The sequence below is a fragment of the Phyllobates terribilis genome, unplaced genomic scaffold (genome assembly GCF_046119375.1).
Source record: "Phyllobates terribilis strain yellow unplaced genomic scaffold, ASM4611937v1 Scaffold_7__3_contigs__length_470593459, whole genome shotgun sequence".
Classification (NCBI taxonomy): Eukaryota; Metazoa; Chordata; class Amphibia; order Anura; family Dendrobatidae; genus Phyllobates; species Phyllobates terribilis.
In genome coordinates this window covers 196,251,902-196,270,363 of record NW_027362767.1, presented here as the reverse complement: position 1 = coordinate 196,270,363, position 18,462 = coordinate 196,251,902, and the positions used below count along the sequence as shown (strand labels likewise).

General features: G+C 44.8%; 1 protein-coding gene across 1 annotated transcript in view; it reads right to left on the bottom strand.

The window, feature by feature from the left end:
• Positions 1-5,979: 5,979 nt before the first annotated feature.
• Positions 5,980-18,462, bottom strand: part of LOC141153066 (adrenodoxin-like) — a 68,027-nt gene continuing 55,544 nt past the window's right edge. The window contains exons 2-4 of the mRNA XM_073637741.1: positions 10,306-10,433; positions 10,045-10,174; positions 5,980-6,375 (exon numbers count right to left, since the gene is read on the bottom strand). Coding sequence (XP_073493842.1) covers positions 6,258-6,375; positions 10,045-10,174; positions 10,306-10,433 — 376 coding nt within the window. The 3' untranslated portion in view covers positions 5,980-6,257. The remainder of the gene's footprint in view (positions 6,376-10,044; positions 10,175-10,305; positions 10,434-18,462) is intronic.

Below are 18,462 nucleotides of genomic sequence, written 5' to 3'. Positions count from 1 at the left end.
GTGTTCTGCGGTCCCCTAGTAATTGGAACAGGAAGGTTGAGCGACAAGATGTGGGTGTTTGTTGTGGCACAATTTCAGCTTGCCCACGGCCTCGGCCTCTGCATGCACCATCACCATCATGTCCACTTCCCCGACCTTTGACATGCACCTTGCCTATTTTAAATGGAGGACAATATTTTTCACGGTCGCTAAAAAATGGCTGATTTTGGAACGCAGTTATATGTGTGACAGTTATATGTTTTACACGACCACAGTTTTAAATAGCAGGCTTGTAAGTTACTAATATTATTCTACACAGGGACTTAGTGTGAATAGCTTGACCAACACACTGCAATGAAATGGAAAAAGAGGCCGATATTTTCCTTGTTCGCTACAAATTTCTGGATTTTTATCGCTGGAATATGGAAAAGATCTGGCTGTATTCTGAAGTGAGAACAAGCAAATGGAGCAGAAAAATGGTGTACTGTGGATTGCTTTTTAAGCAAATAGCCAGGATTAAGATAAAAAAAAAATTAGGCCTGGCCCCTCATACCTGGGGCTATGTCTACAAATATTTGTCACAGCAGGATCAGTCAGAAGTTGAACATGCAATGGACCCTCTTGTGCTGTATCATGCGCTGCAGTCTGTCACATTCCCTGCCTGCCTTGCGTTTTAAGCAAATAACCAGGATTAAGATAAAAAAAATAGCCTTGTCCCCATATATCTGGGGCTATGTCTACAAATATCTGTAATTACATCAGCAGCAGACAGGACGTTCAACGGACACTCTTGTGCTGTATGCACTGCAGTCTGCCACATACACTGCCTGCCTGCCTGCCTGCCTGCCTGCCTGCCTAACTTCTGCTATCACCATTGAATATATGCTGCTGGATTAGTCCTCTGAAGAACTGTTAGTTCAAATGGATATATATATATATATATATATATATATATACTGTATATGTTGTGGAATACCTATACTAACGGGATGTTCAATGGACCCTTTTATGTTTTATCATGCACTGCAGTTTGCCACATACCCTGCCTAGCAATGTGAACTGAGGTCTAAGATGGTACACATGCAAGAAATAGGAGTATGTTCACACTAGCAAAAAGAAGCAAAACCTACAAAAGACAAAAAATATATCTCATACCCTACCATCATTTTATATAAATGTAAAGCAAAGTTGCATATTAAATATAGGGTACTTAGTGAACTATTTTTGATCAAAAAAAGTATACAAGCCGTCCCACCAGCGACAAGGTGACCCTAAATTGGGACGGTACCTACACTGTCTATATTAAAAACCTTACTGTATATCAAAGTTGAAGTAATGCATATAAAAGGGTAAACAAATAGGATCGGGTCCCAACTCCAGACCACCTAGGCCCGTGGTAAGCTACATATATACTAACCAGCTCAACAAAGGGGATGCCACACCCTTAATTTGCACAGAATGCAAACAAGACAAAAAACCAAGCAATGTGAACGGAGGTCTAAGATGGTACACATGCAAGAAATAGGAGCATGTTCACACTAGCAAAAAGAAGCAAAACCTACAAAAGACAAAAAATACATCACATACCCTACCATCATTATATATAAATGTAAAGTAAAGTTGCATATTAAATATAGGGTACTTAGTGAACTATTTTTGATCAAAAAAAGTATACAAGCCGTCCCACCAGCGACAAGGTGACCCTAAATTGGGACGGTACCTACACTGTCTATATTAAAAACCTTACTGTATATCAAAGTTGAAGTAATGCATATAAAAGGGTAGACAAATAGGACAGGGTCCCAACTCCAGACCACCTAGGCCCGTGGTAAGCTACATATATACTAACCATGCATGTGTACCATCTTAGACCTCAGTTCACATTGCTTGGTTTTTTGTCTTGTTTGCATTCTGTGCAATTTAAGGGTGTGGCATCTCCTTTGTTGAGCTGGTTAGTATATATGTAGCTTACCACGGGCCTAGGTGGTCTGGAGTTGGGACCCGGTCCTATTTGTCTACCCTTTTATATGCATTACTTCAACTTTGATATACAGTAAGGTTATTAATATAGACAGTGTAGGTACCGTCCCAATTTAGGGTCACCTTGTCGCTGGTGGGACGGCTTGTATACTTTTTTTGATCAAAAATAGTTCACTAAGTACCCTATATTTCATATGCAACTTTGCTTTACATTTATATATAATGATGGTAGGGTATGAGATATATTTTTTGTCTTTTGTAGGCTTCACATACCCTGCCTGCCTGCCTGCCTCCTGCTATCACCACTGATTATATGCAGCTGGATTAGTCCTCAGAAGGACTGTTAGCTCAGATGGATATAGATATATGTTGTGGAATACCTATACTAACTATAAACTAGCAAATCTCTCTCTGACGCAGCAGCACTTCTACCTACTCTGTCTGATTCCGGAGTGACTGACGAGCATGGCGGCGCCAGGTCTTATGTAGACCTGATGACGCTGTGCAGCCAGCCAATCACTGTAATGCCCACAACCAACATGGCTGTGGCATTACAGTGCATGGCAGGCAATCCCTGCATGTTCATTGGCTCTCTAAAGATCGCCAAAGATGCAGGGAGGGGACCTGAGCTACCGCAGAGAATCCTGGAAATACTCGCAGAGCACCGAGCAGTGAGATGCTCGGGCAAGTACTGAGTAGTGGCGAGCACGTTCGCTCATCACTAGCTATTTCCCATCCCTGAGACAGTTGTTAAAGGGACTGTCAGCATAGAATGACTGTTCAAACCAAGTATAGGCACTTGGTGCAACATGGAGTGGCCAAGTATTTGCCTACACCTTCCCACCTGCTTGTTTTCTCCCTATCTCTCTACAACCCATCTATCTTTTCTTTGATTGACAGCTCTGGCTTGATAGAGTCATAGAATGGAGAAGGAAGCGGGAAAACAAGCAGGTGTGATTCATCACATTCAGTCAGGGTTGTCGCTGCCCACGCCATTTGAATTCTGTTCCCGGGCTTGCGCTGACATCACTAGTAGTGAAGTTTAAATCCCGCACTTGCACAGTGTGTCATGGCCAGGCGCACTTGTGCAGTCAACATATCGGCAAGCCGTGCATGTGCATTGTCGATCTGGAAGCCGCGCATGCGCTTTGACAATCGGCTCCCGCACATTCGCAGTGAAGTTATGTGTAGTTCGGTGCAGCCGAAGCAGCTCGCCACGGTGCATGCGTGACTCCCAGATCGACAATGTGGAAGCGGCCATGACACTGCGCAAGCGTGGGATTTAAACTCCGATACTAGTGACGTCAGCGCAAGTGCGGGAACAGAACTCAAATACGTGGACGGTGACAACCCTGACTGAATGTGATGAATCATACCACTATCAGTAAACGAACAGGTATGATATAACTATATAAAGTGGTTTTTACTCATGATATTAACGCCGATTTCAATGGAAAAAGCGTGGCTTCTATTCACTGCCCCATCCTGGATTCTTATCCCACGTCTCCCACATTGTAATCATTCAACTGTTCACATTTTATCAGTATTAAGGATGGTCCTTTTTTTTTCCCCAACTTTAATCTATTGAAATTACCAGTTGAACATCCCTCCCCTTCCTAATTTCCTCATTGGTTTAAGTGTTCTTGTGGGTGTTCTCTATGTAACTGCCATCCATTTTGGGCCTTTAAAACCCATCCATTCTCATGCTGTACACATTTGTTGTTTTTTTTACTTGAAAAAGACGCCGGAACGGCGTTGAAACGCGTTGTAAATAAAAAGCCTTTTCATCATCATCATCATCATCTCTGAAGCCTTGTAAACTTTGGTATCTTTCAATAACTCATAATGACATTTTTCATAAAGTCCTCCATCAAGACGTCCCACTGCTCCTCCTTTATCCGCTTGTCTGACAATCAGATCTTATTGTTTCTGAGTTCTGCAATGGCTTTTCTTTCTCCCTGTGTGAGGTTTGATTTCTTATTACTTCCTTCAAGAGTCTCCTGGAAGATATCCAGAACTGAGGGACGAGACTGAATGGGGTAATAACGGGGGGTTTTTGGAGTCCAAGTGGATTGGGAATCGTGGACATCTCTTACACTTTCACTTGCTAGCAGTCTTAATTCCAATATTGCTTGTGTGGTTATTGCTAACTATGATTAGTGCATAATTGCAAATATTGTCACTATTAATCCATGTGTCATCATCTTGAAAATGACACCTCGATGTCAATGATCTGGCGAATCTATTAACATCTAGTATGGCATTATAAATGTCAAATTCATTCATTGGGGCGAAAGACAATCCTTTGGATGATACAGAAATTTGATCTTGTGTGAAGATATAACTAGACAGGTTATTCCCAACCTGCGGTGAGTTTTCTTGTATCACCGAGGGGTCGATTGCAGGTTTCTTATGTTTTTGACCCCCCCCTGCTTCCTCCTCTTCCGTTTTTTGAAGGATCCTGTAGATGATTTGTATTTACAGGTGTAGTATTTTTATTGTAGATAGTATTCCTTCGTCTGGTACTTGAACCCATGGTTTCCAATGGAGAGAAGGAGATCGTCTCTTCTGTATTATTATCCAATAAATCCATTGATGAATTTGTGTCTGAGAATCTGACTCTTTTAGAAAAAAATAGTTTAGAGCGTCGATTATGTCCTTGTGATCTTGAAATGGGTTTGGTTAGATTAGTGGGAGTCTTATGTTTCCATCTAGAGAAATCCAAGAGATCTCGATTAAACTTGGATGTTTTAGTAGCTGTAATTTTATCTTCCTAGTATTTAATATTATCTTGTATGGTGGAATCCATTTGTCATACTCCGTGGAGGTAGAGAACTCTTTAAGCAAGTTCTGGAGCTCCTCTATATCTTCTTTAATAGTTATCCAAATTTGCTCTTCATGTGAAACTATCAGTTCCATCAGTTAGATGAGCAGTCACTCAAGATATTATTAAACTCCTCTGAAAAAGTTGTGGTTACCCACCAGAAATATCGTATTATATTTTTCTATATCTTAGTGTGTTTTTGTTACAATAGCACCAGCTTTCCAGGTATTGGGTAGTTACACCCATTCTGCTGTGGAGACAATCAGCGTTCACTATGTGGATTCACTCAGGGTTTTTAACCATTTGTTTTCTCATTGGTCGCTCTGTGTGTTTAAGCCGGACTCAGCATAAATATCTGTGAGTTTGGACAAGACACTCATACAATGATGAGGAACCATAAGGTCTGAAACGCGTCTGTCCATCGCCTCCTCCCATGGGGGCTGGGACTTTTCTGCTTATGATTTTTAAAATACTTTTCCAATAAAGGATTATTGATTGTAAAGAGACTTCTGGATGCTGGATCTCTCCTTGTTTTTCACATTGTTTAATCTACTGGAGAACAATATAATCGACCTCTCCGCTGACCATCCGTTGGCCGATGCCCCAATACACATTAGATTGTCATCCGAACTCCTTGGTATCAACGGGTTCTGCTGAAGTTAGTCTAATGTGTATGTCGGCCTTGAGAGTTATGCTATGTGCACAAGGAGTTTTTCAAGGAGATTTTGGAGTAGAAACTAAGATGAGAACTTTTCAAAAACTTTCTGCTTGAAAAACTCAGCAAAAAAACCTGTGTGTGCGCACAGTCTAAGATCCTCAGGTGAAGAAGAAGATGCTTTCAGAAATCTTCTGTGATATATTTTAGGTTTTGAGCGCTTTTCTGACTGTTTGGGGAAAGTGGTGTTTTTTGGAGGGTTCTCCCATGTTTTTTTTTCTGTCTTTTTTCAGCAATTCTTTTTCACTCCATAAATTAATGAAGAAGCTGCTGGCATTTTTGTTTAAACAATGACTATGTCAAATCATGTACAACCGGTACAAAAAATATTTAATGTGCAATAGAAGCTAGTGTACTTAACCCCCATGAATCTAAGATTGATGTCCTATTCTAAGGATCATCATCAATGTTTAAAACCTGATTAACCAATTTAATTACTCATTAGTGCTGAAAAAAATCAGGAAAATACAAGTCAGGAGGCTTTACAGTGGTAGTAATATATATTATATTTCATGTATTAAAGTCAACACATATATTTTATCATACAGATATAGACTTAAATACATGGCATGATAATGAACTGTATGGAAAGGTGATGTAGATGTCAGACGCTGCGACAGAACCGCTGGATCCTTCTCCAAATCAGTTCTGATCAATTAGAACATGGTAACATCCCTTACGATTGGCACGGTCCCTGGAAGGACTCGTCATCCACTGCGTACATCTCGTTAGACGCGCGGACATATAGCCGTTAATTAGTTATTGTTTGCTTTGCTGTTCAGCTTGGTCTCTTCTTGCATCAGATAAATCTTTTGGAACTCGAACTGTAATTCCATCAATCGATTTTGTCATGCAGATCTGGCATCCAAGTCGAGACCTATAAAATAAGAAAGATCTTTGTAGGGACTTTATTATCAAATGTTAACATTAACATCACGTTTCTCAATGAATCGTCTATTGAAATACATTGATACAAAAGCGACTGTGCCGTACTCGGCAGCACTATCAGGCTATGTGCAGATGGCGATTCTTCAGTTGTTTTTGCCCTGTATTTGCTCTTAAAAATGCCACAAAAATTGCATAGAAAACACTCAAAAGACTCCTATTCATTTCACTGTTAATCCTCTTTAATGTATGAATCATATTCATTTAGCTTCCATTATCGATTTTAGGCCAGATTGTGTAGAAGCAGTTTTGACTGCATGACCCAAATATAAAAGGCTTGATGGATGTGGACCCAGCGGTGGGATATCTGGTGGGTCCAAGAAGGGAATGAATAGATGTTGTATGGTCAATGTATGGATTTGTAGACACAACAATGGAGCCTTCCATCAAAAGTATAATCTTGGAAATTCTCCCAAGCTATACCTCCAGCGTAGGGAATGTAGGGCTCATATACGCAGTGTGGACGAAGCCATAGAATGAGAAAATCACGGCATCATTTGAGTCTTTTTCACAGCTTAGCTCCACATGAACACATCGGCAGGATCAGTGTGGTTCAAAAGCAGCCAAAAAATATTGAAACCCTGGTCAGACTATCTTGTGCAATATTCTACAATCTTTCGGATAGTTTCAATATACAGGAAGGTTACAATTCAAAAGAGATGGCAGAAATCAAGGCTCACTCTACTCAATCAGCAAGATTTATGGACTCCAACGCAATTATCATGGCGAAAACCTCTACACAACCAGAACCTGGGAACTTGCATACCTAATGGGGAGGTAAACAGGTTGTCCTATCCTTAGGGTAGGTCATCAATGTCATCAATATCTGATTGGTAGGGGAGCAACACCTGATACCCCCGCCGATCAGCTGTTCTTGGTGTTGGCATCGGACGGAATTAACCAGTTATGGAGCAACACAGCACAGCTCCACCTACTTTATAGTGGCCGTGGCTAGGTACTGCACATCCACCCCTATTGATTTAAATAGTGACCCGATGTGCAGTACCTGGCTGTGGCCACTATCTGGTAGATGGAGCTGCGCTGTGAAGCTCCATAACTGGTCAGTTCCAGCCGGCACCGATAAGAGCGGGTCAGCGGCGGTGCCGGGTGCTGCTCCCCTACCGATCAGACATTCATGACCTACCCTAAGGATACATTATCAATCCTAACATAGTGGACAACCTCTTTCATTTGTTTTAAAGGGGTGTTGCATGTTTTAGATTAGGTTTATTAGATTTTATAACTTATTTTCTTTAACTGTTATTTAATTTTGTTAAAAACAAACCATTTACTACTGAGATAATATTGTAATACTAGTCTACACCTCAATACAATATTCATTAGAGAGGTTGTCCAAGACTTAGATAATAAGTAATCAATGCGACAATATGACATTGGTGGGGGTTCGACACCCGGTACCCCTGAAGATCAGCTGTTTGCCACGTTCGCAGCAGCCAGATTTATACACTGTATACACTGTCCTGTACACTGTCCTGTACACTGCAGCTCAGCTTCCATTCACTTCATAGGGAGCTAAAATGCAGAAGCTGAGAGCGGCCCCAGCAGGCTGGTAAACCGCTGATCTGTGGAACATAAGCATTGATCACCAATATCAAAGTCCTGGACCATCCCCTGAAATTGTACATTTATTACACTCTCTAATTTAATCGAAGGTAGTGTTAACAGTAAAATATTCTTTTCATAATCAAATAACATGTAGCAATGAATAACTTACTGAATGTCCAAAGCATATGACTGCAGGAACATTTATAATGGTATGGTACCATAAAGTCAGCAGCGACGGAGATTGTGCAGGTGCAAAAGTAGGGAAATATGTGGTAGAGTTGGCCGGACTCCCAATAGAAGGCAGAGATGGTTTATTACCACCTCTACCTTCCTGAATATACAGCGCTGATAAAATCTGCATATAGGAAGCAAAAACAGAAACATTGCTTTCTCCTCTTGTGCTAGTGATCATATGATCACCTGGTGCCACGAGTGAGTGGGATCTGCTGTGTCTTAGCTGCCTGGGATCAGCTCTATAGTGAAAGCAGAGGGCTGAATTTGCCCTGTAACTAGGGATGATATACCAACCCCAGTTACAGGGGTAATCAGCATTAAAATCAAATGTTTTAAAGTTTGAAATGTGGTATGAAAAGAGAGAGGAAGGGGAGGGAGGCTGGATGGAACAAATCTAGAGGTGGAAGGAATGAAGGGAATGAAGGGAATGAAGGAGGAAGAAAGGGAGTGTGGGAATCAGGAAGGGTCAGAAGAAAGGAGGGATGTGGGGAAGGAAGGATAGAAGGGCCAATGCTAACCACAGTTTCTATTACCAACACAAAATATCATTATGTACTATGTGTAAAAACATATGTAATTGTAAAGCTATGTGCCTACGATGCAGAAATGCTCCGGATTTTTCCTGAGCGTTTCTGCATCTCCTTGGCAGAAAAAAACGCATGCGGATTGTACATGCGGATTGTACATGCGTTTTTCCTGCCAGGGACATGCGGATGTGAAGCGTTCTTCACTAGCATTTCCGCATGCGGGTTGACAAGCGATTTTAGCATCACTTGGAAAGTGCTTGTCAACTTGGTCACACTATATAAATCCATGCAACCGGCATATATAGTGTGACCGTAAAAGAATGGTAAAAAATAAAAAATAAATATTATACTTACCTTCTGATGGCCCCCGGTCTCCTTATCCGATCCGTCCGGTGTCCCCGATGTCTCGCGGTGGTCTAAAAGGACCTTCCAAGACATAATTTAGTCATGTGACGGGTCACGCGACCGCCGACGTCAGCAGTCGCGTGACCTGTCACATGACTAAATGACGTCATGGCAGCTCCTTTTAGACCATCGCGAGCTGCCGGTAAGCCAGGACGGATCGGATAAGGAGACTGGGGGCCATCAGAAGGTGAGTATAATGTATATTTTTTATTTTATTCATTTTTTTTTACAGGTACTAAGGTACCTGGGTCCGGAGGAGAGTCTCCTCTTCTCCAAACCCGGGTGCCATCCGCACATTGAATTGCTTAATATCCGCTTGTGCACATGTATTCATGCGGATATTATGCTATTCAATGCAAGTCAATGGCGGCGAAAACGCCGCGATTCCACAAACTAATTGGTAATGCTGCGGATTTTTCTGCAATGATAATCCGCAGCGGAAATTTCCGCAGCATGTGCACAGCAGATGCGGATTATCATTGGGGAACATGGCAGACCTTCTACCAAGCGTTTTTTAAGCGTTTATGCAGCGGAATTGCTTAAAAAATGCATAGTGCGCACACAGCCTAAGGGAAACACAATTTCAATTATAATTTATTGGCACCTTGTGATCATAAAAATTGCAAAATTGTGAAAAACAAACACATATTTCATTTTAGCAGCAAAAAAAGGAATATGAAAAATACCTAAAAATAAGACCCCACATAAGATGAGAAATAGAGGCATTCAAATATTGTTTGAATGACCAAATGATGAAACCCAACCTGATTAGGAACAGGGAAAATGACCCAGTCTTGATCTCAGTAATAATCATCACTGGCTAGTAGGCTACTAAGTCGGCTTATATTCATAAATACATGAAAACATACGTTTTAGTCAATCCAAAAGCCAAATCCAACATGTCCATCTCCTCATCTGTAATGGCAGTGAGCTGGTCAAAGGCCTTCTGATCAAATATGAGGTGACAAGTGGAACAAGCTAAAGTTCCTTCACAGGCACCTGAGAGAACAAAGGACGGAAATAGTTTATACAATCTGAGCAATTTCTTCGGATGTCAAGTATAACATGGTGATTGTTCTATTGTCAGTAGCCCCAATAAGTAAAATACCTATGAAACCTGCAATGCTTACCAAAGCCATCAATACTCAGATTGTGCCGGATAACCACCTCCAGTAGACTCTCCCCTTCTTTAGCTGTGGCCGTCAGAGTCTCGCCATCACGGTTGACGAAATGAACCTTTAAGTTTTCTTCTGAACTTCTGCAAAAAAGGTGTGAATTATTTCTTTGTATTATATGGATCAGCACTTAACAGGTCCATGTCAGCAGCTCTAACCATGCAAAAATTTATCAAACTGGATGTTTTAAAAACAAGTAATGTCTTATTCAGCGCTTCCAAAGCAAAAAAAAAAACATCTAAAATAGTCCAGATATTGAATCATACTACAAAGGGGGTGTCCCATGAGGACGGGGATCTGTCAGCACCAATCTGGAATCTAAAGTAAAGACATGGCAATAATGGTGCTGTAATGCAGAGTAAAATGATACCTTTGTAGAGGAAATATGTTTTGTCATTTTTCTGTGATCACCAGTTGAAGTTTTACGCTAATTAGGTGGAAGTGCAGGGGGCTGGAAAGTAGGAGTACACGCTGGAAAATGATGCACGGCAGAACGCACGGTCACTCTGCCAGCACCATTGTAGTCTATAGCCCCGTCAGTGCATACGTCTTGTTTTGTGGGGGGGGGGGTTCAGACGCAAGCCTGACGGGACCCACGTGTAACTATACGCAATGTGAAAGCTCCCTGAGTCACCAGTATCTAAGCAGGGACATGGGACAACCCCTCTAATGTTCTAGAAGTTGCTTTATTTAGTGTATAAGGTATTAGGTTTGAGACTGAAGGAGCCTCCATATCAGACAAAATGAGCACACATGATGAAAATGTTACATACTTTATAAAAGTAAGAAAAAACAAACAGAGAAACCATCACAGGAGGCTAAAGAGATGTGGGAGACTGAATCTGAAACATTGATGCATAAAAAATGACCCCAGAATGGAGATGAAGGATTTTTATAGTGAGAGATTTGTACAAATGAAACGTGGGCGAGGGACGACCACAGGATGAGGCCACAGGATAAGGGACAATCACAGGCGAGGGACGACCACAGGACAAGGGACAACCACAGGACGAGGGACAGCCACAGGACGAGGGACGACCACAGGACGAGGGACAGCCACAGGACGAGGGACAACAACAGGATGAGGGATGACCACAGGACGAAAGATGACCACAAGACGAGGGACGGCCACAGGACGAGGAATGGCCACAGGACGAGCGACAACCACAGGATGAGGGACAGCCACAGGACGAGGGACAACCACAGGATGAGGGATGACCACAGGACGAAAAATGACCACAGGATGAGGGACGGCCACAGGATGAGGAATGGCCACAGGACGAGGGACAGCCACAGGATGAGGGACGGCCACAGGCCCAAGGCCAGCCACAGCTCGAGGGACAACCACAGGACGAGGGATAACCACAGGATGAGGGAAGACTCAGGACGAAAGACAACCACAGGACGAGGGACAGCCACAGGACCAGGGACAACCACAGGATGAGGGACGACCACAGGACAAAAGATGACCACAGCACGATGGATGACCACAGGACGAGGGATGGCCACAGGATGAGGGACAGCCACAGGATGAGGAATGGCCACAGGACGAATGATGACCACAGGACGAATGACGACCACAGGACGAGGGACAGACACAGGATGAATGATGACCACAGGACAAGGGATGGTCACAGGACGAGGGACGGCTACAGGACAAAAGATGACCACAGGACGAGGGACGGCCACAGGACGAATGACGACCACAGGACAAGGGACGGCCACAGGACGAGGGACAGCCACAGGATGAGGGACGACCACAGGACGAATGAAGACCACAGGACAAGGGACGGCCACAGGACGAGGGATGGCCACAGGATGAGGGATGGCCACAGGCCCAAGGCCAGCCACAGCTCGAGGGATGACCACAGGACGAGGGACAGCCACAGGACGAGGGATAACCACAGGATGAGGGACGACTCAGGACGAAAGACAACCACAGGACGAGGGACAGCCACAGGACCAGGGACAACCACAGGATGAGGGACGACCACAGGACAAAAGACGACCACAGCACGAGGGATGACCACAGGACGAGGGATGGCCACAGGACAAGGGACAGCCACAGGACGAGGAATGGCCACAGGACGAATGATGACCACAGGACGAATGACGACCACAGGACGAGGGACAGACGCAGGATGAATGATGACCACAGGACAAGGGACGGCCACAGGACGAGGGACGGCTACAGGAAGAAAGATGACTACAGGACGAATGACGACCACAGGACGAGGGATGGCCACAGGACGGATGATGACCACAGGACAAGGGACGGCCACAGGACGAGCGACGGCCACAGGACAAGGGACAGCCACAGGATGAGGAACGACCACAGGATGAATGACGACCACAGGACAAGGGATGGCCACAGGACGAGGGACGGCCACAGGACGAGGGCGAGGGACAGCCACAGGATGAGGGACGACCACAGGCCGAATGACGACCACAGGACGAGATTAGATAAATATTTACTAAACAGTTTATAAAAATAAAGGAAAAGATGGCCGGTAAACAGTGAATAAATGACAAATACTATGACAGCAGTTACTCTCAATAACACTATATAAGAGTATTCACAGGTACACATAATATAATTAACAGTTATATACCAACAAAAATACATGCGATTAACCCTATCTTTGCATAAAGCCATAAAACGCCAGTGTTGTGCCAGCAGTTTAGTAAGATGCAATGTTACTAGATCATCCATTAAGTATAAGGCAATAAACCCCATTTATGTCCCTGCCATTATTTCATTCTTGTGCTTTCCCAAATGGCCACTGACATTTCAGAAATCTTTTGCTTATTAATGGTAGCCACTTTCAAAAATGTAATATATGTTCATAAAGATGGAGTGAAAAATTGGTCAAAAGTTAACTCCTTCATGACATATGATGTATATTTATCCATGTATCGTGTCCCTGACTGATGCAATTTTCCCAGCAGATGATGATGACTGATTTAATTAGCCATCATGTGCCTTTAACAGCTGCTGGAGGAGCGGAGCCCCGACCTCACTATCAGTATTTGGTCAGTATTCGGTCAGTATTTTATCTCAGGAGTGGGAGCCAAAACCAGGTGAGGAACAATCAGAGAAAAGGTATAATAGAAACAAGTCACCAATTCTGCATTTATCACCCTCTCCTGGTTTTGGCTCCCACTCCTGAGAATAAATACTGACTGAATACTGACCGAATACTGATAGTGGGGCCGCGGTCTTAACCTGATAAATGCCACTGTCAATATCTGACAGCAGCATTTATCAGGCATCGGCAGGAGGTCGCATTGTTCCACGTGCCCATCAGCGTGCATGTGACGTGATCATAGGGACGCCTATGGGTTGCCATAAAACAGGGGGTCTGCTGAAGACCTCTGTGCTTGTCATGACAAATCTCCTGTGAAAGCCAGCGTTTAGCTGCCATTCATAGGAGATCGTGCTTTTTATATACATATCAGTGCTGATATACTGCTACGTATAGAACAAGTGATGACTGATGAGGCAATCAGAGCTTCAAGTCTCCTAAGGGGACTAATAAATACCATAAAAAGTTCAAAACATTTTTTCTTAAAGTATAAAAACAGAAAAACAAAAGTTCAAACCCCCCCTTTTGCCCCATCAAAAATAAAACAATTAAAAAAATATGTATATTTTGTATCGCTGCGTTCGTAAAAGTCCGTTCTATCAGAATATAAAGTGAGTTAATCCAACTGGTAAATGGCGTAACGACAAAATAAATCAAAATGCAAGAATTATGTTTTTTGTCTGTCGCAGCGTTGCAATACAATAAGAGTCGATCAAAACATCGTATCTATCCCAAATTGGTATCAGTAAAAAGTCAGCTCAATGTACAAAAAAAAAGCCCTCACCCAGCCCCATATCCCAAAAATTGAAAGCGTTACAGGTCTCGGAAAATGGCGCCACAAGCAAAATATTTCCTTTTTTTTTTTTTTTTACAAATTTCCCCCAGAAATTTTTCACCACTTAAATAAAAAAAACCTCAACATGTTTGGTATCTGCGTATTCATACTGACCCGGAGAATCATATTGCCAGGTCAGTTTTACCATATTGTGAACAGGGTAAATTAAAAAAAGAATTGTGGAATTGCACTTTTTTTTTGCAACTTCAACGCACTTGGATTTTTTTTCACGCTTTCCAGCGCATCACATTGTGACGGGTAGATAACACACATAGTGCAGAAGCATCCAGCAACCGGAGGGGTTAACAGGGTGCGGCTACGGGGAGTGGCTAGGCCTGCCTCAGAGAGATTGAGCAGAGTCAGTTCTGAGCTGGAGAGCAAGCATAAAGGATGCAGACCTCTTCACCCGGCTGATGAGGGTCCTGGGACTCTCTCACTGCAACTGCCATCTGATTGCTAGTGGTATCTACAGGAGGAAATAGTGGAGAAAGAAGTCAACTGTTGTCTAGCAGAAGTGTGACGCCTCTACTCAGAAAGCCCGTTTTACCCTGGGTGTTGGGGGGACTCGGTGTCGGGCCCTGTGTCGAAGAGATGGGATGCAGCAGTGGCCCGGGCCCGACTCGTGCTCAGGGCCGTCACATTAGAAAGAGATGGTGTGGGCTTGTCCGGGTTGAGTGGCTGATTAACGACTACGCCACCTGTGGTGTCTGGTGAAGGGCCACCAGCACCGCTAGCAGTCCACTGAGGCCCGGTGTCATGGCGGCCAAGGTTCTCACTGCTCCCCACAGGCGGAGCAAGGCCTCGGGGCAGGCAAACAGGATGAAGGGGGGAAGTAGTAGCGCGGGGAGTACGGGCACCGCGTCGTGTGGTATGGCGCGTAATGAACAGTCCGGAGGCCATAGGGGTGAACTTCCAAGGCTTTACTCACTCAGAGATGTTAGCGGGAAGGCGACTCCCTGCTCCTCGCGGAGTCCTGTGGCCACCAGGGACGGGGGTCCGACTACCTCCGAGAAAGTCCAGTGTTCGGTAGCGACCCTACACCAGAGTGTTCCTGCACTACAGACTTCACCCTTTCCCGTCTGTGCGTGTGTAGATAGGCCGGGTCTCCCTCTGAGCTCCTCTCAGGTGTAGGACTCGGGTGGCAATTCCTCTCCATCCGATGCCCGGCGGGATCCTCAGGGCCTAACCGGGCTTTCCCATCCTGGACGTAGAGTACTAGGTCGGGTGTCGGGGGCCGGTACCCCTCTTGCAGCCGGAATCCCTCTGAATAGATCAGGTAGGCGAGGACAGGTGGCGTGCTCCGCTCCGTCTGCATCCTTCCCGGGACCCATTTGCTAGGGAGTCACACTCTAAAGCTCCCGGGCCTTCTTGATCCTGGTCCTCGGCCGGGTTGAGACATTCCTTGTCTGCAACCTTCCTCTCGTCCCAAGATCAGGGTACGAGGGCTGTGTCCCTTCTCGGTGCAGGCCCACACAGGATCTGCGCTCCCGGAGGGAGGTCACATAACACACAGTAGTTTAGACCGCTTTACAGACCAAGACCCAGAGACAGGACTGAAGGACCAGAGAAGAACCCTGAACAAGAAGGACCAAGATCAAAGATGGCATTCTATTAAATATGAAATTTGAAGTGTAACTAACTAGTGTTCCTCCACCCACACCCACTAACTGGTTCCTACCACTTTGTGTTCCCCAGTCTCCCTGTAACCAGGGGAGCAGCACCTAGTGCATACTAGCTCCCTCTGGTGGAAATGTGGTGTTGGATGCAAAAGGCTAGGTTACTACCATCACACCGGACTTACCTCAGAGGAGGAACACCACACTCCATTGAAGAAGTGCAGCATTCCTGTGGCGGTCGAACCCTCAGGGGCGCCACAGAAGCAAGGATTCAACACCAAGTCTGAGGACTGGACTCATCATTCTGTTCTAACCCCCCCTCGTACCTCACAGCACTAGAAGGTAAAGCTGCTGGTGGGAGCACTGCTGTTGTGTATGAATAGAGGTGTGCTGCTAAGAGATTTGATCTGTGCTGAACTGTGCTACTGAAGAGACACATTACTGTGCCTGCTTTATGAGACTGTACTGTGGTGAAGCCTGTTGCTCAAAAGAGTTACTGTTAAACTGTTTATGAGGACTCTTGTCAGATGTGTCTGGTCAGTAAGTGAATCCACCTACATGTTTGTGTGTGAGAGAAGCTGCAGCACATGGTCTATGGTCGCCCTGAGTAACGGTTCCTCCCGGATTCCAAAGAATTCATGAAACCCGTCTCGCCCCTATCTGAACTTAGGTGGCGTACGTGTAACAACATGATAAAATGGATGGTGTCATTCAAAAGTACAACTCGTCCCACAAAAAACAAGCACTCATAAGGCTATGTGGATGTAAATATAAAAAAGATATAGCTCTTGGAAGACAGAGAGGAAAAAACAAAAAATGGAAAATCGCCCGAGGGTGAAGGTGTCAGGCTGTGTGCCCACGATGCGGATTTAATGCTTTTCCACGGCGGCATTTCCGCCGCAAAAACACATTAAAAAACGCTTGTTAAGAGGTCTGGGATGTATCCCAATGATAATCCGCATGTGCTGTGCACATGCTGCGGAAATTTCCATTGCAGATTATCATTGCGGAAAAATCCGCAGCACAACCAATTTCACCGCAAAATCGCGCCCATTGACTTGCATTAAACCGCATAATATCTGCATGTATGCATGCGGATATTATGCGGTTCAAGGTGTTGATAGTACCCGGGTCTGGAGAAGAGGAGACTCTCCTCCAACCCAGGTACCATCGTACCTACAAGTAAAAAGAGAATAATAAAGTAAAAAATAAAAAAAAAATATTCATACTCACCTCTCCGGCGGCCCCCGGTCTCCTCCCGGCAGCGTCCTCTCTCCTCAGGGTCCCGCCGTCATTTAGTCAGCTGATGGTCACGCGACTGCTGACATCAGCGGTCAGGTGATGGTCGAGTGACCATCAGCTGACTAAATGACGTCACCGCAGGTCCTGCCAGTACACTGCGGGACGCCGAGGAGAGAGGATGGCCCCGGAGCCACCGGAGAGGTGAATATAAGGTTTTTTTGTTTCTTTTTACTTTTTAATTCTTTTTTTTACTTTAGATGCAGTATTTGAATCAGAAATCTCCTCATAAGTTGGTCACACAATATAAATCCATTCCAGTTGCATGGATTTATATAGTGTGATCAACTTGTCAAGCCCTTTTCCAAGTGATGCTCAAAATCGCTTGGAAAAATGCTTGAAAAAAACGCATGCAAAAACGCATCTAAAATCTCCCGTCTGCCTGCAGCCTTCAGTATCTCTGCAACCTGTCTGCGGTCTCTCCAAGACATCTCCTGGCTGCCTGCAGCTTCTATCCATCAATCTCTGGTCGGCCTGCAGCCTTCAGTATCTCCGCAACCTGTCTGCGGTCTCTCCAAGACATCTCCTGGCTGCCTGCAGCTTCTAATCCCTCAATCTTCAGTCTGCCTGCAGCCCACAGTATCTCTGCAACCTGTCTGCGGTCTCTCCAAGACATCTCCTGGCTGCCTGCAGCTTCTAGTCCCTCAATCTCTGGTCTGCCTGCAGCCTTCAGTATCTCTGCAACCTGTCTGCGGTCTCTCCAAGACATCTCCTGGCTGCCTGCAGCTTCTACCCCTCAATCTCTGGTCTGCCTGCAGCCTTCAGTATCTCTGCAACCTGTCTGCGGTCTCTCCAAGACATCTCCTGGCTGCCTGCAGCTTCTATCCATCAATCTCTAGTCGGCCTGCAGCCTTCAGTATCTCCGCAACCTGTCTGCGGTCTCTCCAAGACATCTCCTGGCTGCCTGCAGCTTCTAATCCCTCAATCTTCAGTCTGCCTGCAGCCCACAGTATCTCTGCAACCTGTCTGCGGTCTCTCCAAGACATCTCCTGGCTGCCTGCAGCTTCTAGTCCCTCAATCTCTGGTCTGCCTGCAGCCTTCAGTATCTCTGCAACCTGTCTGCGGTCTCTCCAAGACATCTCCTGGCTGCCTGCAGCTTCTACCCCTCAATCTCTGGTCTGCCTGCAGCCTTCAGTATCTCTGCAACCTGTCTGCGGTCTCTCCAAGACATCTCCTGGCTGCCTGCAGCTTCTATCCATCAATCTCTGGTCGGCCTGCAGCCTTCAGTATCTCCGCAACCTGTCTGCGGTCTCTCCAAGACATCTCCTGGCTGCCT